General features: G+C 40.3%; 2 protein-coding genes across 2 annotated transcripts in view; both read left to right on the forward strand.

Annotated features, from left to right (window-relative positions):
- The window catches only part of MRC1 (mannose receptor, C type 1), a 73,014-nt gene extending 66,130 nt beyond the window's left edge, over window positions 1-6,884 (forward strand). Inside the window, exons 26-30 of the mRNA XM_004691281.2 lie at window positions 522-671; window positions 2,918-3,031; window positions 3,502-3,666; window positions 4,762-4,803; window positions 5,922-6,884. Of these exons, the coding sequence (XP_004691338.1) occupies window positions 522-671; window positions 2,918-3,031; window positions 3,502-3,666; window positions 4,762-4,803; window positions 5,922-6,172 (722 nt within the window). The 3' untranslated portion in view covers window positions 6,173-6,884. The remainder of the gene's footprint in view (window positions 1-521; window positions 672-2,917; window positions 3,032-3,501; window positions 3,667-4,761; window positions 4,804-5,921) is intronic.
- Window positions 6,885-10,242: 3,358 nt separating this feature from the next.
- The window catches only part of SLC39A12 (solute carrier family 39 (zinc transporter), member 12), a 70,228-nt gene continuing 54,171 nt past the window's right edge, over window positions 10,243-26,299 (forward strand). Inside the window, 4 exon segments of the mRNA XM_004691110.1 lie at window positions 10,243-10,261; window positions 14,335-14,517; window positions 18,831-18,971; window positions 23,713-24,056. Coding sequence (XP_004691167.1) covers window positions 10,243-10,261; window positions 14,335-14,517; window positions 18,831-18,971; window positions 23,713-24,056 — 687 coding nt within the window.

Raw genomic sequence — 26,299 nt, forward strand, 5'->3', positions numbered from 1 at the left:
TATTTTTGATGAGAACAGCGCATCTATATCAAAATTATTTTATCAGAATAGGTATAGATTTATTAGAGTTATTGATATTATAGTAATACAGTTGTTGTAGAATGCATTCTAGAATCAGGCAATAATGAAGTTCTAGAATTCCAGCAATAATATCTAGTTATATCACATAAGTCAGTCATAGTTATATAGGTTCTTTATTGATTAGGGCCCAGAAGAGGCAAAGTACCTTGTAGGGAAAGTTTATAAATTGACTTTGGATGAGTTTGGGGGGAAACTTATTACTATATTTTTAAGTGTCTCCATTCTTCACTATGTGTGTGATTTCCACAAAATCATAGTCTATACTGTTATAAAGTAATACAGAAAAAGGCAGTCATAAAAGTGGTACATTCAAGTAATTGACATTGAAACTGCTTTTAGGGTAAAGATAGAAAGTGAAAATTTCCTTAGCTGCAAAAGTGTTATTCTGTTATTAGAGAAACTTCACATTTTACTTTATTTGAAATGTCTTTCATTAACAGAAATTCCTGCCACTGAACCTCCTCAGCTGCCTGGGAGATGCCCAGAGTCAGATCACACAGCCTGGATTCCTTTCCATGGTCACTGCTACTATATCGAGTCTTCATATACAAGGAACTGGGGCCAGGCTTCTCTGGAATGTCTTCGAATGGGTAAGTGCCACATTTACTGTGAGGACATTCCATGATCGCCTTTTTAGATTACCATGATACTGGTGACACTGTACTTTAAGAACATGAGGACTAGAAAAATACCCATTTATTTTTCTTAACTTTTATTCTAACAGAGTGGTGTTACATGCCCCCTACATGTAATTTCTACTATTGCACCTTCAAACTTATGAATTCCAATAGCGAACAACCACTTGTTGAACAGTCTTTCTTACTTGCTGTCCTACTATTCACCAGTGTTTGAATTCTTAGTCTCAGGTATCCAGAATATTGTCGTCACCCCTTATCACTGAAAAATTCAAGTTTTGCAAGTGCCTATGAGCCATTTTGCTTCCCCCTTATTAGTAGGGATTCAGTCTGGCTACCTTACTGTGAAGAAAACCAAAACAAATTCAAATAGATAAGACATAAATGGCTAGTTCCCCTCTCCCATATAAAAATGTCAAATGAATTCAGGATGGAGCTAAAAATCTATTTCATTAATGAATAAATTAATTTTGGGTGACTTTGGGGGGGAACTTATTGTTATAAGTAATAATCCTACTGGATATTTTCTGAATTCGTTTAGCAGAGCTTTGTATGCTGACTCCAGGTTCTTCATTGAACAAGTGTGCAAGCACTGAGTCCTCACTTCCCTTAGGTTCTCTCAGAAGTCACCCTCAAGTTTTGACTTACTTTTATATTGTTTTTCTCATCTTTTTTTGAGGTATAACTGATGCTCATTTAAAGTTATGACATGATGATTTGATAAACATTGTGAAAGTGTTTTCCCATCAAGTTAACTAGCACATTATCACCTCACGTTTCCCTATTTCTCCATTTTATTTTGTGAGAACATTTAAATCCTAATCTCTTAGCAAATTTCAATTTATGCAGAAGTGTTTCATCTACAGTGAACATATTATATAATACATAGAACCTAAGACCTAATTTATCTTAAAACTGAGATTTCTACCCTTGACAAACTTCTCCCAGTTGTCTCTACCCCTGAGCCCTGGCAACTGACGTTTTTACTCTGGTCCATGAGTTCAATTAAAAAAAAATGGCACCTATAAATGGCACCAAGAATACTTGTCTAGCTCTGTTTGATTTATTTAACTTATTATACATTTAACTTATTATACTGCTTTTTTGTTAATCAGTGGTGTCACAAACAGGAGACTTTTAAAGACTGAGTAACATTATCCTTTGTGTGTATATGTGTGTGTGTGTTACATTATCCATTTATCTGCCCGTGGGCATATGTCTTGTTTCCATTCTTCGACTCATGAATGTGGAGATATCCCTTCAAGATAGTGATTTCATTTTCTTGGATATAATCAAAAAATGGTATTTCTGGATCAAATGGTAATTCTGCTTTTAATTTCCCAAGATAACTCTACACCATTATCCCTAGAGACTGTACCCATTTATATCCCCACCCTTAGTAAACAGGGTTCCCCTCTCTCACATCTCACCAGCACATTTTATCTTTTGACTCTTTGATAATAGACGCTTTTAACAGGTGTGAGGTGATATCTCACTGTGGGATGGATTCCCTTTTCCCTCATTACTAATGATATGAAACACCCCATCACCTCTTATTTGTAAGACTTCCTTGAAAAGAAAACGTCTATTCAGGTCCTTTGTCTAGTAAAAAAAATTTCTTTTGCTATTGAGTTTTATTAATTCTTTATATATTTTAGATTTAGCCCCACTATAGGATAGGGGGTTGGCAAACATTTTCTTCCTTTCCATAGGTTTCCTTTTCATTTTGTTGATTTCCTTTGTCTCCTAGAAGCTTTTATTTTGATACAGTCTCATTGTTTATTTGTTGCTTCTGCTGTCTTTGCTGGCATCAAATAATAATAATAATAAAACATTGTTAATATTTATATCCAGGAACTTGTCCCTATTACTGCTTTGGTTCTGTTCTTTTGTATTCTTTGTTCATTTCTACCACTGGTATAAGCTTCTAAGGTATATGATACCTTAGAATACCTTTGCATACCCTATAGTGACTCATTTGGTGCCAGTACACAAATGGTATTTAAAATCATATTTCATAATGAAAGCTGAAATTTCAAGAAGGCAAATGTACACTCTGTGAAGTTCCTCCCTTTGGTGAAAATGTTGGCATGCTTTTTATAGCTCTTTTTATAGCTCAGTATACTAAGTTAATAGTGTGTTCGTAAAACGATTTTGTCATTCAAATGAACTTTTGTCATTTTCATTTTTATGCTTTTTAGGTTCTTCTTTGGTGTCCATTGAAAGCGATGCTGAATCAAGTTTTCTATCCTATCGAGTTGAGCCACTTCAAAGCAAAACCAATTTTTGGATAGGTTTGTACAGAAATGTTGAAGGTAATTATTGCAGAAGAATTATTTAATCACAAATATTTCAAAATATTGTATGTAAGACAAGTTTTGAACTCCATAAAGTTTTACTTTAATGATTAATATGTGAAGAGTTTGAAAATTTAAATCCATACCTCCCTTTGAGATAAGAACTGATATTTTAAATGACTTAGTGTGCTATCTTAAAAGTTGCTAATTCAAAGATTATCTTCTGTAGCTATAGGCCAGAAAAAGAAAATAGAGGATAAGTACATACATTTGGAATAATTAGGACTAAATTTTCAACTAAAGCTGTATAAGAAATATAGTCTTAGTTTCCTTCTCAATCATAATTAGTCATTGTAATCTTGACTGTAAAATCTGGTGATGAACCAATACTGTAATATAAAATAACATGTTTAGGATGAGTAAATTGAAGTTACTGGAAGAGGGATTATTTTTAAATTCTCTTTTTATTGTCTTTATTTGCTCATTAGGAATATGGCTTTGGATAAACAACAGCCCAGTTTCTTTTGTCAACTGGAACACAGGGGATCCCTCTGGTGAACGAAATGATTGTGTAGCTTTAGCAGCAGCTTCTGGATTTTGGAATAGCATTCACTGCTCATCCTACAAAGGATATATTTGTAAAAGACCCAAAAGTAAGTAAATATTGGTCCTATGGTTCTTATGTTCATAGAGCATCATTTCTTTCTAATATTAACATGTCAGAGCAGGATTAAAATTGCATTGCATGTCCTTTGCAAGCTTTCCCCCTACACATTTGAAAACCCCAGTCCTCTCTGGTGATCAATTACTGTCTGTAGCTTTGAGTGGGCACGGGACAGTCTGACTGCATAGCTGTCATAATGACTTTGGTACATCAAAATCGTTAGATATCCATGCCTGTGGGTTTGCAAACTTGCAAGCACTTGGGACAGCCAGCCTACAAAACAGTGTGTCTTGAGAAGGAATGGATGAATCAGTCATCCCTGTTGAACTAGAAGGGGTCAGGGTTCTGGAGAAGAATCAGAATTTATTGCAAAATAAATCATGTAAAACCAGTTAAATTTTCTTCTGAAATCAAGTGGCACACCACATAAAGACAGGTACTAGAGGAATTCATAGTGCTCATGATGTGATGCTACCTGGAATTTTGTGATATTGCATTTCAAATGATATCTCTTCCCAAGAGATAAATGAATTAGATCAACTACTACTCCATTACAGTAGATTTTATTATTTTAAAATTGTGTAGTTAATTCAGCCTTTCAAACCTCGATTCTGAAGTACGACAGCCTTTGACACAATGATGGAGTCTTATCTTACTGTTCTTTCAAATGCCTTGTGTTACTTCAGAATTCAGTGAATCAATGTCATAACTGCTAGCCTAGAATTCATTATTTATGGGTAGACTGAGTAGATTTTAAGGGGGAGTATCAGGAGCTTAAATGCAACACAGAAAATCATATTTTCAGATCTTTAAGTAGATTCAAGCTCAACAGAGAGCAATGGGATATTACTATAGGTTCAATCTACCTACCTACCTACATACCTATCAGTCGCCTATCTAACCATATGATATATCATCCATCACCATGAAGTAAATATATCTTTCTAATCATATCATGTTATATCATATCATGTTATCCTAAACCAAATGTGGAAGATTCTATGTAAACTGTGAACTGTATGATACGAACTATGTGCAATTATTTTTTATGTGTTTTATACGTAATTAATTTCCTATTTTACAGTTATTGATGCTGAACCTACTCCCACTTTAGTTACAACAAAAGGTAAGATCATTATAAAATTTCAAGTGCTGTAAACAAGTAACACATCTTGTTTTTAAAATAATACTGATTGCTTCCTATGCATCTTGCATTCTTGGTAGAATTGCTTGAACTGCACTAACCTTATTGTATCCTCAACCTCCCTTACATGATGCTGTGGAAAGAGGCCTGCAGAATGTTGACTTTTTTTTTTAAAGATTTATTCATTTATGCATACAGAACTGGGGTACAGGCCAGAGGTGCAGGGGTGGTGAAAGGATTTAGCAGAGACATAGTGGAAAGTAGAACAGGCAGATTAACAAAGCACACTGCTGAGGTGAGCAGTGGGCGGGTCAGGAGAGGTCTGCCACGCCATGTGGGATAACTTCCCTGGGCAGGGATCAAACTCATGCTGAAGTGGCTTTGGCTTCTTAGTTCTGTGCTTTAACCTGCTAAACTATCCAGAACCATTCAGGGAGGGCCCAGAATGATGTCATTTTTACCTTAAGATATTGTTGAAGACATTCTTTGCTCATTACACAGATGGAAGAAATTTCTCCCAGGAATCTCTGTGGCTTTCTTTTTTCTTTTTGAGTAAAATTTTCAATTTTTATTTTATAGACAACTTGAATTATGTTACTTATCCCATATAATTCATTTTAATGAATTTTAAAAAGCACCAACTGAGATGTATGGCTTCCTGTAACCCCTGTGTGAACTTCAGGAGTGCTTTTATTAACTTACTGTACCTCTGAGGTCAAATCACCAACTACTCTTATTTTCTCGTTTCCTTGATTTTTCCATTTGCTTTACATTAGTATTATTATTATTCCTATATAGTCATGTTCAAGCAGCCTTAAATTATTTTGAAACGGGCATACGTATTTTAAAATGCTGATTAACACAATGCTACATAGGAAGATGAAGTATTCTTGTAACTGCATAATAACACAAATGTTGAGATAATTCTCCATGTCCTGTGGACTTTTGTTTTCACCTTCTGCATTTCTCTTTGGCAGTTGTTCACTTGAAAGAATATCCATTCCTTGAGGCTTTTCAAAAAAGAGCAATGTATTGTTATCTTTAGAATTTTGCACTCTGCCTCCCTGTATCTTTTTAAAAATGAATTTATTTATTTTTAGCTGACTCAAGGAAGATGAGTACTTCCAAGCCCTCTTCCGGCACCCCAGGCGTCGTGGTCTTTGTGGTCCTCCTGACTGTCATCGGCGCTGGCTTCGGTGCTTACTACTTTTATAAAAAAAGACGCATACCCTTACCTCCAGAGGGCACTTTTGAAAACACTCTCTATTTTAACAGTAGATCAAGCCCAGGAACTAGTGACACAAAAGATCTCATGGGCAACATTGAACAGAATGAGCATGCAATCATCTAGACTCAACATGTGACTTAGATGCATTTGAGTTTCCTAAAATAGTAACTCAAATATTAGGGCCTCTCATTCAATGTGATTGTCTCCTTTAAAATTAGTACTGTGTCGCACTGGTCTATCCTTTTTTCTTTGTCTAATTGAAAAAAGTCATTAGAAAAATCATGCTCTAGCTTGGCAAGAGATTTTCACAAAAGAGGTATAGAAATATTGACTACCATTTAAAAAAAATATCTCAGGTGAATACAGAGCACAACAGTGCCTACATTTTGAACATCACTGCTGTGTAGCTGCTACTAACTGCACGCAGAGCATAAGAACCTCAGAAGCAACCCCTGAGCATTTTCTGAGATAGGTGAAGGAGCTCCCAAAGAAATATTGCCTATTGAATTGTAAATTAGTCATAGAAGATGATATAAAAATCAAGTATCAGTAATCTCAGGTGGCATAAAATCTTAGTGCCTTTTTATTCTTTGACCTATGCGGGTTTTCACTCTAGGTGTCACCATGGCATTTGTACACACACGGAATAAATACTGTAGCTGAGAATCTTGTTTTTCCACAAACAAGATGTTCCAGGTTGAATATTGCAAATGTGTTCTTTGTCCTCTTATGTGTATATCAGGAATGCAAAGATGTGAAATAAAAATGTAAATTTGCATAACTGGATGTACTGAGATCATGTGAAATGCATTATCATGCACATCTGTTTTTAACAGATTTGTATTTTGGTCACCCTGGCAAGTATAAATTTTTTTTTAAATGAGATTCATTTATCCATTTACTTTACACTTAACCTTATTCTTAAAGCTAACCATATCGCTGATAAAGGAATTCTTTAAATTAAACCTTCATCTCCTAGAAAAAAAGATATATTGCTAAAACTCTGTGTAAAAGGAGTTTTACCATAATGCCTTGCAAATTTCCACCATAACCATCTCTCACCCCCGAATTCAATAATCAAAGGCACTGTTATCAGGAATTATTTTGTCGTTTTTTTGTGCTTCAACATATTGCCTGAGATAAAGCTTTGTGTGCACTGTGAAATACTTTGGAAGTTTCATACCTCATGTGGGTACCACACGTCCAGCTCATCCTTTCTCAAAGTGTTGCTAAAGGCATGGATCCTTTACCTGAATTCCCTGGGCAAACACCTCGGATGGTGTGAAGGGATCTGCGAAGTCTCCCAGACTGCATGCAAAGTGTTGTCTCCATATGTAGTTGTATTGTGTTCTTTCTGGGAAGAAAATAGCTAAATTTAAAAAAATTCATAATTCAATAAAACAGTAGCACATTGGTTAAAAATGGGATAAAGTTGCTAATAGGTAAGAGGAAAGGGAGACAGGGAATTGTAGAAACGAGTTGATGAGCACAAACAACTCCTCACACCTCAACCAATAGAAAACAAATAGGTTTTTATATTCCTGGTAAGAAAATATAATTCATTTGAAGAAATTCCAATGGAAACAATGGCTGCAGCATCAGAGAAACATGCAGTTAACCTTACTGTGTGTGTGTGTGTGTGTGTGTGTGTGTATCAGAAATACTAGAAATATGGTATTCGGTGAGAAACATGAGTGAGCGTGGTTTATGAATTCTTTACACAGTCACTTTCAGTGTTATTCAGAACTGTTTTCCAGGAAGTCTCCATGCAACATACATCTCAGACGTACGTCTTTTTTTAAGAGATTTATTTATTTATGCATACAGAATGGGGGCACAGGCCAGAAGTGCAGGGACAGTGAGAAGAGTCTTCAGAGACAAAGTACACTGCTGAGGGGAGCAGCAGGCAAGACAGGAGAGGTCTGCTGTGCCATGTGGGTCACCGCCCTGGTCAGGGGTTGAACTCATGTTGAGGCAGCTGAAGCCAGCTTTCTAGTGCTACACTTTAACCCACTGCACCCCTGGGGAGGACCCTGTGCATGTCTTATGTCATCAGGAAAAAGTATATTTGGCAGGATGCTGAGTATTATATTTCACGTTCATACTCTTCTCAAGCATGTAAGTCATCTATCTACAGATCTATCCAAATCCAAAACTGAAATAGGAAAGATTTTTTTTTTGAGGGGGTAAGGAGGATTGGGAAGAGCAGGTTTTGTTTTGTTTATTTTATGCATTTATTTTTAGTTGTAATTTTTGTTGTTTTTTTTAACCTGAAATTCTCTCTAGGGATTAAATATTTAACTGTTCTCCCAAGTGGCTTTGCTCTTGTTTCAGGTTTCCATCAGAATTCAGCAGCTGGAATATTAGGATACTATTAAGAATATTTTGGCCCAGACAATCTCTCCTGTCTTGCCTCTACTACCTTGCAAGGCACTGATCAAATCTGCCTTTTCTGTTATCAAAAAGAAAAAAAAATAGGCATTATATTTTCCTAGTTGCCCTCAAACAATGTGAATAATCTGTAACTTGAACTCTAAAATAAAGGTGCTATCTGGAGAGACTGGCAGGCTCTTGTTTCATCCATTTTTCAGTATTCACTCATTCTTCAGTTTGTACATGACCCACATCCAATGTTTCTTAAACATTTGATATGTGTTCCAGGCATTGAGCTAGCTCCTGGAGAGTCAAATTTGGGCAAGAAACATCCCTTGTTGTTTACCACAAGTAGAGTCTAGTAGAAGCCAAGACAAGAAGGGCCTGCCTGAGCCTGGTGATTGCACTGGTTGAAATAGGCTTAAGGCCCGCCCTCCCCCCCACCACCAATTTTATTGAGATGTAATTGACATATAACACTGTATGTGTTCAAGATGTGTGATAAAATGGTTTGATACATTTGCATATTACAAAATGATTAAATAAAGTGTATTACACAGTCATTCCCTCACATACTTACAATTCAAAATAGGTTAAAGGTATCAGTGAAGCAGTGAGAGATGTAGATGTGGCTTTATCAAAGCAGAGCCAGGATTTCTGGGACCTGGAGATAACCCTTTTTTTTTTTTTTTAAAGATTTATTTATTTGTTCATACAGAACTGGGGTGCAGGCCAGAGGCTCAGGGGCGGTGAGAGGCTTCACCAGAGACAGAGTGGGGAGCAGAACAGGCAGATCGATGAAGTACACTGCTGAGGGGAGCAGCGGGCTGGTCAGGAGAGGTCTGCCACATCATGTGGTCACCTCCGGGGCAGGTGGGGATCGAACTCATGCGGAAGTGGTTTTAGCTTCTCAGTGCTGCACTTTAACCCGCTGAGCCACCAGGGAGGGCCTGGAGATAACCCTTTTTTTGAGGGATCTCTTCAAGGAAAAGAACACAAAGTGAAAATTTATTATGTATGAAAAAAATTTGAAAAATTAAAATTTTTTAAAAGCTTGCATTACAGGTTATATTGTAAGTTCAGGACAATCGCTATTTTTAATAACTTCTGACATACTTTGTATTCATTTTCTTGATAGTCTAAAAATATCAGTTTTATTAAGTTTATGGCCTTAAATGTAAATTTAAGTGCCCTGTGAATAGAATTGCAAGAATAGAACCTCTTATCAGTTGACCCTAAATTAGAAATTTAGCCTGGTTGAGCCTGATTTAATCAGTTAAATGGTCTTAAAATTGGGCTAAGATCTTCCCTGAAGTAGAGATGACTCATAGCTATAGAACCTGCCATTCCAGGTACTTCTGGCTTTCCCTTTTTGATAGTCTACCTGATGGATTTCAGACCAAGCCTTGTGTAGACAGCTACACGTGCAGAAACCTAGTCCTTGGAATAGATTTATAAACAGCAAATATGTGTTCATCTTCCATTCACCCATCATCAGTATATGTTATCACTTCCAAGTGATTCTATTTATTTGACTGAACCCTGATTGATAGCCCATTACTATGCTGATAACCATATACATGTATTGTTCCACTAGACCCAAATAAAATGTATTCCATACTCAATGTCTCGTTTACCCTGATTCTCAAAAATACTCACGTTCACTCCAAACCACCCAACACGAGAAAGTTTGAAAGGAGGTAGTTGGAGTGGAACATCTGAAATAATTGTGTTTCAAATAAATTTACTTCTGCAATTCATTTTACTTCATTTTAAAGACATGACCACATGAGAATATTGCCAGAGTCCCTCGCAGAGGCATGGAAAGATCCCAGGCAGGTAAGTGTGTCTTCATGAGTGTCACTATAGAAAGTCAGAGATAATTTCTTTGGGAGGTACCACCTGAACAGAGATCTACTCAGCCAAAAGGAGGAAGACAAAGTATATTAGGGGTGAGGGAGGAAGGTGGGAATAGACATCAGACAGAAAATACTTGGTGCAAAGCCACTGGGATAGAAAGCTGCGGACTGCTGACAGGGAGTAAGTCAGGGAGATGAACATGGCAGTGATACACGGCCAAATGCAGGCATACCTTGTCTTCATGCACTTTGTTGTGTGTGGTAGATAATGCATTTTTTACAATGTGAAGGTTTGTGACATATTTGCACTGAGCAGGTCTATTGGTGAATTTTTCCCACAGCAATTGCTTTCTTCATGTCTCTCATATTGTGGTAATTGTTGGCAACATTTCAGACTTTTTTATTGTTTTGTTATGGCAATTAGAGATTGGTGGTCTTTATTATTGTCATGGTTTGGGAACACTACAACAGACCCCATATATGGCAGTAACTAACTTTCTATAACAAATGCAAGGTAGAAAATACTACCTTAATTTAGAAACCTTTGTGCTATTAAGAATGTAAACTCGGTTTGATTAAGAGTTTGCTTTCTGCAAGTATCTTTAGGGATATCGATTACATTTTATATAAATGGATGTCTCAAGATATTGGAATCACCTGAGCCTTGCCCCCCATATAACCAGAATGTGGGAACAAGATTCAGGCTTTGGTCAGATTTTGAACAGAGCAAGCAAATTAAAACTGCCTGGATGATTTTAAGAAAAACTAATGTGAAAAGCTTGAAATTATGAATTACCTCTTAGGATTTCCTATTAGGTCAAAATTCTTGAGAATGTGAGTATAAGAAAACCTCTGACAATTGTTGGAGAGCAGATGATGAATGTCCTGAAGAAGAATGGCGACCCTCAATATATAATCTTTTTCAGCCAAAGACATGTTCTTGGTCAAGTCTAAGTAGAAAATATGTCAGGAGACTTCTTCCACTGGAGACTTTTTCCAAACTGCACAAGAGTGCATCAAGAACACATACATTGGTATTAGAATTTCTTTCGCATTCTGTAAATGTTTCTCATTTAGAAGGGCTCCCTGACAGGCAGCTCCTTTAAACAAAAGGTGACATTGACATGGAAAAGGCTCCCTGGATTGGCTGTGATCCGATCCTCTGTTCTGCGGGGGCTTTAAAATGTTGGTTATTCATGGCAGCTCCACACCACAGGTTTGGCAAAGGTTATTGATCTCATTCAACTAGCTCTGTGGGTTGAGTGCAAACCTTTCCTATCACAGCTTTCTCCTTCTGGGTCTGATTACAATTCATGTACATGCAGTTCTCGAGGACTTTTAAAGAATCCTACAAAGCTACCATGCTCTCATTTCTGTTGATTTAATTTTTTTTCTGAGAGGCAAGAAAGTTCAAGACTCTGGGCTTGCCTCTGCTTCAGGGTTTTGGCAGGAGTTCTTAAACCTTGAAGGGCCTAAAAGCCACATGTGATTATTCAAAAGGCACATTTCTTTGGGCCCAAGTTATGATCCTGATTAAGTCAATCTGGGTTGGAGTCCTGAAATCTGCATTTCAACACACATCCCAAAAGATTCTGATGTCTTTAGGCTAGGAGTTTGATGAGCACTTTATTATGGAACCATTTTGCATTGAGATAGCATTTCCCCGAAGCTGTTAGAAATCTCACATGACACACGAAGTAAAAGCAGACTGGCCAAATAGGGAGTGGATTCTAGCTACAACTATCTCATTCTTTCTGTTAATTACTGAGGCACCATAATCGCTAAAATCTACTTTGCTCTTTTTGTCTCGAACCTTCTTATGTTCTCTGCTATGGACTGAATGTCTGTGTCTAGTTCCCGAACCCCCTACTCCACCTTCAGTTCATATTTGGAGACCTAATCCCCAGTGGGAGATGAGGGAATGATGGTGGAGCTCTCATGCATGGGTTAAGCTCTCACATAAACGAGATCCCAGGAGCTTTCTAGCCCCTTCTGTCTTGTGAGAGAGCACAGCAGGGAGACAGTCCTTTGTGAGACAAAAAATGGGCTCTCACCAGACACTGAATCTGCCAGAACCTTGATCTTGGATTTCCAGCCTCCAGAACGATGAGAAATGAATTTCTGTTGGTTATAGCTACACGGTCTCTGGAATCCTGTTGTAACAGCCTGGGCTAAGTCACCTCCCAGTGCTCTACCATTCCTACATCTCCTTTACAAATATCACTAATGAGTATGGATGAGCTGATGATCTGTCCCTCATTTCCAGCCTTATAATATACACTGTAGGAGGGGAAATGTCAGACATTATGTGGGTCCTAGGCCGAAGGCTAGATCTTTGTGGAAAGCATTAGTTCTCCATGTTGTGGGTATTAAGAGGAAATTGTCCACAGAGAGACTCTCATTTCATGAATTTGCCCAGCTCCTTGAGTCAGAATTTGCTAATCTTATTAAAGGAAGTAAATGGAAACCTTCTAATGCTCGTGATCATCATAACTATTTAATTCCCCTTTATTCTCTTGTGGAGGGCAGAAGAAACCTCACCATCTTTGAGAAAGATGGCAATAAATATTTCAAAGATGATGACTTCTTTTATTTTCCCTTTCATTTCTTAAAAATCAGAATAACACTTGGTTATAAAGGAAGTATGGAAACTGATTAAGAATCCATCCTAGACTAGCATGTGGCCATAATCATATGAATTTCATAGTGTAGTCTCCTGTTTGCCATGTGATACCCTCCAGGTGAATTCTGAGACTCAGAGGCCCTGGCTCTTGAGTTGATAAGAACATTGTCAAACCAGGATAGGGGAAACAAATGGTAAAGACAATTAGTTCCAGGACATCAACATGCTGGGAAGGGAGTTAATACCACTCACTAATCACTCTCCCTCAGCAGGACAAGGTGCCTTGGTTGATTTCTTGAAAGCAACACTGTTTGAAAATGGCCCCTTAAGGGAAGCTAGAGTCTTGTCTTATTTTACTTGAGGACAATAATGTCTGATTTTCTCAAAGGCAATTATATATAACTAAAGCTATCTTGTTTTGATAACTAGGTTCTAACTAGCCCTCTCTGAACAGTTCCCTGGTCATAAAGAATTTTGAGCTCATGCAGTTTATTCCCTTGGGATCCTAAATTCACAACAACATCATCAGCAAATTAAAATCTCCACCCTCCAGAGGAGTTAAGCCACCACTGTCTGAAAATACAGCAAATGTAGAACTAGAAAATACTTGAAGGAAGTATTTTTTTTCCTTGAAGGAAATATTTTCCAAGAGCAGATGGGCAGCATCACCCTACCCCTCCAACCCAGACAGCAAAGACTCCTTTGCGCTCCCTTCTTTCAAACATACTCTTCAAGTCCTTGGTTGGGGAAGAAATTTGATAGATCTTAACATCATGTGTTTCCTCACCGGCAAGTGATAAACTACTCTTCTCTGGACAAAAATTTTGTGTCTGTCTATCTGTGGCACATCTGAGCACGAACCCCTTGAATTTATATTCAGTAACAGGACCACAGGAGGGGATCAGAGGTTTCAAAGAGCAAAGAAGGGAGACATGGGACTGATAATTTTAGGATTTTACTCCTTTATATAAATATGTGTGTGTGTGTTTATATATTATATCGGGCAGATTTGACTCCCTCAAGAAAATTCTAGGCTCAAGGTTGACCATCTTTCTCTTTGGGCCTTTTATACTATGTGTTAGCAGGTATAAGTACAGATGGATAACATAAGAATTGCTTCTGTTGAGCCTCCCTGGTGGAGCAAGGCTTTAAGTCTCAGCTATTAAGCTGTCCCCAGGCATGGCACCATGAGTTCAATCTCCAGCATGGAGACAACCCACATGGTGCAGCAGACCTCTCCTATCTCCCCTTCTGCTCCCCTCAGCGGTGTACTTCAGTAGATCTGCCTGTTCTACTCCCTACTCTATCCTCTCATCTTCACCTCCCCCTGTACCTCTGGCCTACACCCCAGTTTTTGAATGTATAAGTAAATACAAGTAAATCTACAAAACCCTGCTTTTGTTGAAGAGCCTGTTCCCGTGTCCTTCCAGCTGCCACCCTGTGTGGTGAGCTACCTCCCCTATTTGGACTGCAGCTAGAACACCTACCCTGGTCTCAAGTGCCTGTGCTACGTGTACCACCAGCAGGTCCTGGGACTCTGCTTTATTATCCACAGGGCCGTTCCTCACCCAGTGCGGGCACCCGGGGTGATCTTGCAAAATGTGAAGAAGGAAGTAGACCTAGATGTGACCTTTGCCTGAGCAGCTGACATGACTCACTGCCAAGAGACAGAGAATCTGGCATGATCTCTGAGAGGCTGCAGCCAACTGGAACTTCTAAAGCCACAAGTCACTATGCTTGTTTTGCCTTTTCCTTGCTCTTGTTGAGAAGCCAGATTTCTTCGTTGAAAAGCAGCAACATCTTGATATACTAGGGCTTCCATGCAGGCAGAAAGGAGCAGGGATAAGCTTGAGGAAGCCAAAGAGTATCAGGTAACCTTTCCTGGAGTTGATCTTTGGAGAATCCAAGCCACTGTGTTCTTTAGGAATGTCTTCAACCAAGCATACTCCATGGTGCCAAGCCTCAGGATATCAAAGAACTGCTTACCAAAAAAAAAAAAAAAATCTCTCCCTCATAAGAAGTAGAATGATTTAGCCAAGAGGGCATCTCTGCCAACACATATCACATAGCCTGAGACAAAAAGAAAAAAAAAATCAACACAATGAGAATGTGTTCTTTGAGGAAAGAGCTGCTGTTATTCCTCCAAAGGTTCCTGTTATCATTCAGACATTTCAGTGGCGGCTACTAACGCTAAGAAAGTCAGTAATAGGATAACAAAGTTCAGTGACTCCTATAGGCTCCACACCTCAAAGGCCATCAACATCTATAACTCTTGCGTTTTAAGCCCTGACATCTGTTCTTCAACTCATACAATTTCAGTATTCACTGCATCTGATGTGAAAGTATCAGCCTGTAAAATGTTGGAATGAACCAAGTCAGAAACTTACAATGGTGTAAACTACAAATTCATAGCTGCTGGCAAGGGCAGGAATCAAATACACCATATTGTTCTACTGAACAATCATATCACCTCAACTCTCCACACATCTGACACATTGCAGATGGCAACGTCCTAGAGGTTTCAGCACCAATATTGCAGCCAGCCCAGAGAGCAGCTCTAGGTTCATTTGTTTGCACTTTGAGACCCAAACTACCATCACGGGAACAATCAACACAGTCATCCCTCAGGATTCATGTCTAAGACACCATGATAGTGTCTAAAGCCCAATAGGTATTATATAGTTAGATTAACAACAACAAAAAAAATTAAAAAATGACGTAAAGGGTGACTTCTGTATTGTATGCTTGGAAGTTTTGAGGACATTCTTCTCACTTTTTTGATCTGTCCATAAGTCAAAATCAAGTTATTTGTGCAAATTATTTTTTTTTACAAAATAAAAGTCATTTTGCTACAAGTTATTCTGATGGAATTGAAGAGAAATACCAGGTGTTTAGTAGATTTGCTATGAAATTAATCTCCTTCTTACCAAAGAGCCTCTTCTTTTTTCAAAATTTAAAAAAAGAAAAGTCATGAGATTGGCCAGGAAGACTTTGCTGTTCTTGTTGTTCTGTCAGCACAGAGGGTAGGTCATCCCAACCTCGTCATTAACATCTTTTATTGTGTAATTGTTCAACTTTACTAGACTTACAATGAAAGAATTCTTGTGAATCTTGACATTTTATTCCTTTGGCTATTATTGTATGCTTATAATCTATTCTGTGAATCTATTCATAAAACTTCTATGAAGTTAATAATAGGGTTTATTTTTTGTAAATAATCATGTAATTAAGAAAAAAACATGGCCCTAGGAAGGTAAGTGTGAGTGAATAAATATCATGTTCATGCTGAGGACTCTCTTAAATTTGTATCTTTTGCTTGAACTTGTCTTTAGAACTTTGAACATGCCTACTTGACTGTTCCACTTAAATGTTTTCACAGCTATCTCTACCTTAATGAAATAGAACACAGTCTGTTCCCCAGGCTGTTATCACTCTGAGTCTTAGTGAATGAGAGTATAAGCTATCCAGTCATTCAATCTAGAAACCTTGGAACAATTTCTTCCTCTCTTTTCCTTACCCTCTGTATCTGTCACCAAGTCTGTTCAGTTCTACACTTGTCCAGTTCTTCCTCTCTCTGTAAATGTTCCCTAGTCTAGCCACCATTAACTCTTGACTAAAATACCAAAGAGTCTGCTACCTGCTCTCTCTGCTTCTACTTCAGTTGCTCTCCAGTGAACTTCTGCAGTGCAGGGAGATGACATTCCTCAAATGTGGTGTATATTTTGACCTGTAACACAACTGTAACACAATACCTTTCAATAATTGCTAATTTAATTGAGGAGAACACTCAGAATCCTTGTCATGTCCCAATAGTGACCAGTTGAAACCTGTTCATGGGAACTTCAGTGAGGACAGATTTGATTAAAAAATGAAAATAGTAAGTTATTGTTTTTACACCTGAGAGTTGGACATGTGCCAAACTTTTGCACCAGATTTTTATTCAGATCATAGAATTCCGAATTCCAGTGTCACTCAGATTTAACTTTTTGTGCAGAGAGGGTCTGGTTGACCCTGTCATTCTCAATATTTCCTGCCATTTGCTTGGAGAAACATGTATGACCAGCTCATTAGTTCAAGTGAAGTGCTGGAAGTTTCCTGCTGCTAGTGAGCCAGAATACATAAGGCTCCTCCTGGGTCACTGCGAAAAGCTTAGTATCACCAAAGGAAACCTTGAAAGTTGTGACAATTTGTGCTCCATAATAACTATTTTGTTCAAGGAAATTTTGAAATTTTCTGCTTTGTTGATTTCGCATAAACCTGTGTGTTTTACTACCGTGTTCACGTCAACTTGCATGGTGTTGACCCAGTGGCTCCAACATGGATCTAGACTCCAGGGCACATGCTGTACATACACTCATTGGAGTACATATCTAGCTTCATTCTGTTGGAATGCAGAATCGACCTGACTCGCTGTCTTTGAAAAGGCCAGTGTCTATGCCAGCTCCTTGTTTTATCACCAGCACTGAGCACATAGTGATGGGTGGATGATCAGTAAATATGTAGGGATGAAACTGTGTGTATATGTAAATGGAGTGCTCCCTGGTGCCACATATCGTCATTGATTGTATTACTATATAATTTAATGTCTATAAATCTGCACAACCGGGTGGAGGTGAGTTTCTACCATTATCCTTGCTTCCTAGTTATGGCAACTGAGGGAGAGGTTAAGAAATCTACAGAAGATCGCACAGCTAGCAAGCAACAGAGAAAATCTGATTCTCAGCAATCTGACTTTGAAAGAAAGAGGAATAAGGAAAGGGAAGGAGAGAGGGAGGAAAGGAAGGACAGAGGTAGGGAGGAAGGGAAAGACTTTATTTATCTGAATTCTGTTCCCGGCAAGCAGGCAAGGTGGACTAGGTCAGGCTACAGCTGCGTAGGAGTTAGTGAAAAGTCAGAACAATCAAAGGTGCCAGCAGCAAAAGCGGGGTCCATGGGGAGAGCCACCAGGAGCAGGGAGTCAGGGTGCGTGGGGCAAGGCCAGTGGGCTTCCCAGCACCACCCTACTGCCCCTTCTTAGGGTCTGGTGGCCCTCCCTGCCTCAGTGTGGGGAGAGGGGAAAGGGCTTCAAGCTGTTGTGCCAGTATTAATCCAGAGACCAACCAGTTGGGTGTTTCACTGTATTTGTCACATTAATCATCATTATCATTGAATCACCAATACATGACAGGACATTTTTTTTCCACTGTATGTTTTTTATAAGAAGAGAAATATTGTTTGGAAGCTGTACATAAAAGATGTGACTTTTTGAAAGTCATTTTTTACTCTCAGCTTCCAAATGAAAGACAATATAAAGATCTAAATTCATAGTAATACAGGTTTTCCAAATATTGGAAATACAGTGATGTTGGCAGTGGCAGAACCAGAAGATGTATAAATCTAGGCCCTATCCTTTAGACAGGACTTTCAGTCCAATAGTCTGCTTTTCCTCCAAGAAGATAGTTTAGACAAAGAGTAACCTTTGGTTCTAATTCCTGGTGGGTAGGTCTGCTAATAAGCATTACAAGAGAGGGGAAGCCTGTTTCCATTTGTTTTAAAGTTCTGCTTTAAAAAAAATGTATTTTTTGTTCTCCTTAGACTTTAGACTGAAGGGACTTTGGAGAGAATGCAAAATAGCAAAGTATAGCAGATGGTTTCCTTTGTGACCGGCTCTCATCTGATCCTTGGTCTAGCCCCCTCATGGCAAGGTAGCTGCTTGGTCTTACAAATAGCAACACTGCAACAGACAGTTGCTTGGAAACGTAAGCACCAACTTTTAAGTGACAGGCCTGGATTCCTGGTGACACCTATTAGCAGTGCGACCTCAGGTATTTCCGAAATGTGCAATGAGTTCACTAGGTTTACCTCCTATGACATGAGAATATATCTTGTGCTGCTTAGCCTATGCTGAAACCTTAAAAACTGTTTGTAAGCATTATCATCATTAAAGAGAGGCGACGTGTAAAGGCACACTTGTGGTGGAGGTGTGCATCTTGGAGTGTGGGGCCTCACACTCCTCCAGAAGGTTGCAACAAGGACTGGCTACGTATGAACAGACAAGCCCAGAGGGCCGCCATCTGCTCAGACCTGCGTGAGATAGTCACCCCTCCTTTCCTCAAGACATTTCATGGGAAATTGTTGCAATAAAGATACAAATCTGTGAAGGTTCAGAAGAAAATAGTGCTCCCTAGAGTCATACTGAAACCGGATCCCTGTGCACAGCCATTGTGGCAAAACGGGCTTTTCCGCACTCTGAGGTTAAGGACCAGCTTGAGCTTCCACAGCCGTGGCAGCAGGGGAGGGAGTTCAGCCTCAGCTGCTTCAGCATGTGGCCTGTGGCGCGTAGCTGCAGCTGTTTGAGCCCCATCTTCCACCATAGCCCTGCAGCATCAGCTTTGAGGACTGCCTCGCATTTTTCCCTTGGCCCCACACCCAGATCACCTTAACAGCGTGAGGTATTCGACTGCCCGCCACCCGGTGTAAGTGCCCTGTTAGGGTTCAGTAGCCAGAGGATGGCACCTGTGGCAGGTGGGCAGGACGGAGCCATATTGCAGGAAAGGCCTTGGTTGGGACTCCTGAACACTGCGGACACATCTACCTGTGAGACAGGTGGCAGCTTGTGGCTTCAGAAACTCTTTATTTCCCCAGGCTTCTGTTTGTGAAATGAACAACATGTCGGACCTGAGCCTCGGTGATACTGCAGCTGTTAGCATAGAGATGAGAACCCAGTGACCTGCCCCACCTCAGCACTGTCCTGTGACCCTGTGCAGCACCGTTTTAATATCATGTCCACCTGCACATCGTCCCTGGTGGCCAGCTCTATCATTATTTCAGTCTCTTCCTAAATTGCTGCCACCTTGTATTTTCAGTTTTTTTAGTGGGCCCCTTTAAATTCTTGCTGGACCAACACAGGGTACACGTGTAAACATTATGTGGACAGGAGGGAGATGTTTGAAACTCACGTCACACAGAAAGGTAAAGAATTACAACTGAAGAAGGGAGTGATTGTGTTAGGGGAAAGGATGTCCTGAAGGAACTCTGCAGAGTTTTGTGGACTTTACCCCCTACTCCAGCTTTCTGGACTCCACCCCCTACTCCAGTGATTGAAAACTACAGCTCCCAGCAGTACCAGGGAGAGAACTGCAAGGACCCATGGGCGGAGCTAAGCAGGTATTCTGGGACTTTTGGGGATATATAGGGGGGCATTTTAGATGGTTTCTCTCTCTGAACCGCTTGGCATTCTCTGGACCATGTGGCTGTCTGGACCGTGGGGGCTCTGTGGACCATGTGGCTGGTGGCTATCAGTGTGTTATTGGAGTTCTGAGTCAGTGGAGCTGGTAGGATGCTCTAGTTAACTCGTATCTCTCTTTCTCTCTTCCTCTGGTTTGTTCCTTTTCCTTTCCCCTTTTCATAAATAAACCCATTATTGACCCTGTTTGTGTGTGCCTGCAGTACAATTAAATTTTAAGCGCGCATGTGAGGACCCACAGACAGGCAGCCCAGTTCACATTGGGGTGCCCTGTAACAGTTGGCCAGGACTCTCCCCCCTCCCACTTTTCTCCTGCCTCCCGTCCACTATACCGACATGGGACAGCAAAAACAAGTGTCTGTTTTTCAAGATGTACGGTGTCAGAACTTTTCCAAATGGGGCACTCAACACCCTGTAAGTATTAATCAGAAGTAAATTAATTGGAAGTTAACTCTCTACACAGTCAGTTAACAAGTGAAACTCCTAACCCCCAGAAGTTGATTTGGGTTGCCACTTCACTGATATTTCAGAGAGGCTTATTTAGGATGTGTCAGGAAAGCAGACAGGTTAGTCACAAAGGGTTGAAGGTACTAGCAAGAGTCGGGCAAAGAGTGAAGTGCTTTGTTCACCAAGTGTTTCTCTTTTGACTCCCCTTTCTTCTGTGATCTCCTGCCAGCCCACCTCTGCTCAGGCCCACTGAGAGACTCACCCATTGCTTCTCCCTGCCCCTCCTCATCCCTCTGGCACTGTGGGACAGCAATAGCTATGTCTGGTGGCTGGTTGTTGGTGTGCCTGTGCTGGCCCAGCAAGCCTTGGGGTAATGAGCAGGTTTGACAATGGGAGGAGGCTCACTCATTTTGCTAGGTTAATGGTGTTGATGGGGGCAGCTGAGACTAGTGATTGGTGATTGAGAATTCCCATAGGGGTAGCCTGGGGCTCTATGAGGAAGGTAGGGTGAGAAGGTCTCCCACTGGCCGAGGAAGCACAGGTTCAGAACAAACCTTGATCCCGTGCTGCAGCCCTGAGACACTGTACAGGGGCCTGGGGGAGGGAGGGATTTCAGGGCCATCTAATTGTACCTGTGCCAGGAAGAAAGGGCTCAATTTCAGGATGAAGCAAAGTGCTTAAGCATACTTACAGGCTTCAGGTGACTGTAGGGCCAGATAACTTTCTCAAATAGGTTTTGGATTTCTTACCTTAGTCACCACCTAACGGAGTCCCTGAGACTGGGCATGGCTGGAGCCTGCAGGTGGCCTTCAGGTGCTCTCATGGTGGGGCGGGGCTAGTGGCAGTGAGCAGGTGTCTGCAGGCTGCTTAGTCCCTCTGGTTTTGCATCACCTTGATTCTCTTTCTCTGCTGGGTCTGCTACTGGGCACCCTTCTCTGTCCCACTGAGTTTTCTGGACTTTAACTTGGCTATTCTCACTTTGATGTTCAAGAAAAAGCAAGGCTAGTCCCTGCCCTTGACAGTTTAGATCAATCCAGGTGTGTGATGATTAAAGCGACGTAAGGTGTTTTCCTGTAGTGTTCGCCTTCCTGTTTCTGAGTTATCCACAATCTCTGAGGATCTTTACCTCCTCATTCCTGATTTTCAAGTCCAACTAGTGATTGAGAAGACAAATTATTCTAATTTCTTTTCTTCTCCACTCTTTCCCTAGCAGGAGCCTCACTTCTCCCACCTGGTGCTTACATGGAGCTCAAAAATCTGTCCAGTCTGTGCTTCCAACTTCCTTTGTGTTCTCTGGACTGTGTTGATTACCTGGACTCTCTCCACTTTAATTTCTTGGATTTTAGCTTCTCTTATAAAACTCATCAGTCTTGCTTTTGCAATCATTCATTCACAGATAATTTGTTGATAGCTTTTTGCAGCCCTGAAGTTCAGGTGTTATATAACCACTTCACCCACAGACACTGGGATCAGAATATATGACACCAGGTCCCACTGGGACTCACTTTCCAGGTAAAAGCTGTAGCCCTCAACACATATATTTCTTTTTATTTGAAAACTTTTTATTTACAAAATCCTGAAATCTTGTGCCTTGAAAAATAAAGTTTTTTTTAAGATTTATTTATTTAAGAACTGGGGTACACGCCAGAGGTGTATGTGTGGGGGGTGGGAGGTGAGAGGATTCACCAGAGACAGAATGGGGAACAAATAGGCAGAGTGACTGAAATACACTGCTGAGGGAAGCAGCGAGTGGGAAAGGAGAACTTCTGTCACGCCCTGTGGGTCTCCTCCCTTGCTGGGGTGCCAACTCATGCTGCAGTGGCTGCAGATAACTTCTCAGTGCTGTGTTTTAACTCGTGGTGCCACCAGGGAGGGCCCAAATGAAGTTCTGATGAGCCTCTCTTCAACAAGTCCTTGTGTGGATAAAACAGTCATCACAGAATGAACTGGAAAGGAAAACATCTTGATGTAACAGTAGAGGCTTTCCATGCTGCAAAGATAAAATTTTTGACCTAGATCTGCCTCTTTATTGGCAAGTGACTAGATGGTAAATATGGCTATAAAATGTCAGTTTCACTAGCCACATTTATTTGATTTTCCTGAAAATCTGCCCGACAGACAGTTCTCCCTTTTATCCACCTTGATTGTTACTTGCAGAGCAGGTCTCTCCATAGCAACTGAAAAATTCTCCCAGTTGAAATAATCCTTTCCAGCTCTCAGTGCACAGTCTGGGAATTTTAGAAACAGAAGCCACTGTAACCATGAAATACTCTCTGAGATGTAAAAGGCCACAGCATTCCAGATAAATAATCATTTATCTTTCTTATGAAGGTAAGCACTGGGTATTAAAATGTTTGTGTTACCCTCTGTCATTAAAACAATGCTAACATAAGATTCTTAAATTACTTTCTTAACCATAAAAGTAATCCCAATATCTTTGTTACTACCCCACCGCCACCGCTTGCTAAAGTCTGGGTCAAGTTCTTGTATGAGAGGCTATTAACATCTTGCATTCCTTAAGCAATTGGTTGAAGAGATTTATTTTTTCCCCAGAAAGTTGATTGGATATAGATTTATGCCCTCACCCCTTAGTGGCCCTTGGGTAGGTATGTCAGATTCCTGAGGTCTTGAAACTCTTGTTTTAGTAACATAGTTTACACTTTTAATAAACCAAAATTTAACCAAAAAAATGTTTTCTGTACAGTATTATAATCTTCTAGAACCCTTCCTGGTCTAAAGCTTTTCTAACTTGATATACATAACTTGCTAAAGTTTTCTTTCTCTACTTCTTTGATGATGACCACATACCCAGGGGAGTGTACTTACAGTGGGATACAGGGGGTGTGTCCTGTCCCAGGTAGGTCCTAGGACAGGTACCATCTGCAGCATCAACATAGCCTTCCTAAATTTTGAGACTCTGCTTCATCAGAGAGAGGTACTATAACAAACTTCTTGACTGTTCTACAGTTTGAAAGTCTCCACTGAAGTTAGTTCCTGCCCACTGGGGTTATAAATGACCTACAAACCCCTGTTGTTCAGAAACAGCTTGTCATTACAAATCAGCTTAGCCACCCAATTATGAATTCTTTCACATTCAGGCCCAATAATTAGTGCCTTTATTTTTCCTCTATCACAGAAACTCCTCCAGTACCCGGAGAAACCCGACTGGTCTACTGTGCACACCAGCTCACCACCTCCATCAAATACAGACTCAAGGTCAAGGACGGGTGGACAAAAATTTGGGTTATCTGGGGGTGGTTGTTTCTTCCACTCTGCCTTATTCCTTCGACTGGGACAGAAAAGCCCTCAAGTCTGGGCAGCAGTGGCACTTGGTGTCCAGACCAACAGACAGAAGTACTAAGAGTTCTCTCAGCTGGTGACCACCCTCTCCTGAACCACTCAAGAAGCCTCATCAAAAAATTGTTGGAGAAAACTGGGTGCCCACGGAGGACAAACAGAATACAAGGAGACTGCAATCTGGTTAGTACTTACTGTGGAATGAGATTGGGTACCGTGTTCTAAAAGGAGCAGTGTGCTTGCTTGTCAATGACTTTGATAAAGCAAAGTCAGATATAAATCTTCCAATATACAAGAGGGCCATGCATTGTGGTACAGTAACTTACATTTGGTGGCAGTAAAGTATTCGGTATGAGACAGGCAGCCTTTTTTCAAATCAAGATGGTAATGTTTTATAGGCCTTACCACAACCTTTTGTAAGTATGAACTTCTAGTTGACTCTTCTTACTTAATGACTTTTCTGAGCTTGCAATGAACGTGCTCATGATTGGCTAGATAGATATACTGTTTTCCATAGCAACATGATATTGACCTGATATTTAAGTACTTTCTCCTGGAGATTGATTTTGTTTTTTAAACTTTTGACATGGTAGGTAGTTAATAAATGGGATAATCATTGTGAAAAGGAGGACTCTGAGCTGGGGAGGGAAGTGCGACAGGTAGAACTAAAATGAGACCTGTCGCTCTGTGACTCCCTTCCCAGCCTTTTCTAGTCCGTGGCTGCACATCAGCTATTCCAGCGTAGATTTTGCAAATGCCCATATTGGGATTTCCTCCTCCAAGGATTGAGATTTAACTTTCCTAGGGTGGAATTTATTTTTATTTTTTAAAGATTTATTTATTTGTACACACAGAACTGGGGTACAGGCCAGAGGCTCAGGGGCGGTGAGAGGCTTCACCAGAGACAGAACGGGGAGCAGAACAGGCAGATCAACAAAGTACACTGCTGACAGGAGCAGCTGGCGGGTCAGGAGAGGTCTGCCGTGCCATGTGGTCACCTCCTGGGCAGGCGGGAATCGAACTCATGCGGAAGTGGCTTTAGCTTCTCAGTGCAGTGCTTTAACCCGCTGCGCCACCAGGGAGGGCCCCTAGGGTGGAATTTTTAATAATATCTACAATATAAAGTCAACATTAATATAAAATCAGCATTTAATGTAAAATTGTAATGGTTGGCGGGTTTGACAGGAGCAGCAGAGAGGTGAGAGCTCAAGTCTTAAACCAACCACAGACAAAACACTCCACCATCCCTTTTCTGGCTGGCAAGGTTTTCAGAGTGAACCCACTAATGAAGATGAATGGAGGGAAGGAAGGAAGGAAGAAAGGAAGGAGGGAGGGAGGGGTGGAGGGAGGAAGGGAAAGGAGGAAGGAAAGAAGTAAGGAAGGAGAAAACAACACTCCATGAACCCCCCGAGCCCCCCAAAAAAGTTGGCAAATTTCCTCAGTTACAAAGGAAACATTTCTTGGCCCCAGTGTTCTGTTTTTTTTTTTTTTTTTATCATGACAGAAGGGTCTTGCTAATAGAATTTTTTTCTCTTCTGGGCAAACAATAAATAATTTAACAATTAGTAAAATTCCCAAGGGTTCCCAGAGAAAACATGTGGTATGGTAGGTGACTCATCTGTGATGACATTAATTTATATATAGAGCAACATAAGACTTCCCACTGGAAATAAGTGGGAGTCATATCACATTAATGTCCTCTGAGAATTTGCTTCAGGGAAATGTTCTTCCCTAATGACACGAAGTGCCTTATGATGGCTGGCTGAAAATTAGTTTAGCAGGGGAAATATAAACATGCAAAATTGTTCTCCAATTTGGGAGCGAGGAGAGAGGTTGTTTTGCACTTTTTGTGCAGCATTTTCTGTGACAGTATCAAGAGTTTGACCGATGTTGCTTCCATTTGCTCTGGTTCCCTTCCTTGACATAGAAATTGCCTTGTAGTTTTACCTCCATGCTGCTGTTGGCTTTTGTTCTCAGAGCTGCACCAGCCACATTGCCCAGAGGCAGGGATCCTGCAAAGTCTCCCCATTATTCCTCCACCTCCATGGAAAACAGGGTTCCAAACACCTGTCTTCTGGTGCAGACCATCAGGGAGTCAGCTTGTAGATGAGTCTTTTTAGGAAGGACAATTGTGTGTGGAAATGGAAGATTCATTTTAGAAATTCTGTGGTTAAAAAAAAAGAGGGTGAGGAGTTGAGTTTGTAGCCTTTAATGTTTGGAAAAAAGAGGAAAGTAGATCTTGAATTAGTGGAGGCTAAAAGGTTCCCTGTTTCATATTAGATCTAGGGAAAATCTGAATTTGTTTCTTAAATCAGTCTGACCTATTTGAGAGGACTGTGCATTTGAAAATAAATTCACTCAAGCTGAGGTCTGGGTAATGGATAGTCTTGCTCTGTGGTGGCTTCTTTCGTTCTTTAATGGGAAGA

The sequence above is a fragment of the Condylura cristata genome, unplaced genomic scaffold (assembly GCF_000260355.1).
Source record: "Condylura cristata isolate star-nosed mole 26May11 unplaced genomic scaffold, ConCri1.0 scaffold00030, whole genome shotgun sequence".
NCBI lineage: Eukaryota > Metazoa > Chordata > Mammalia > Eulipotyphla > Talpidae > Condylura > Condylura cristata.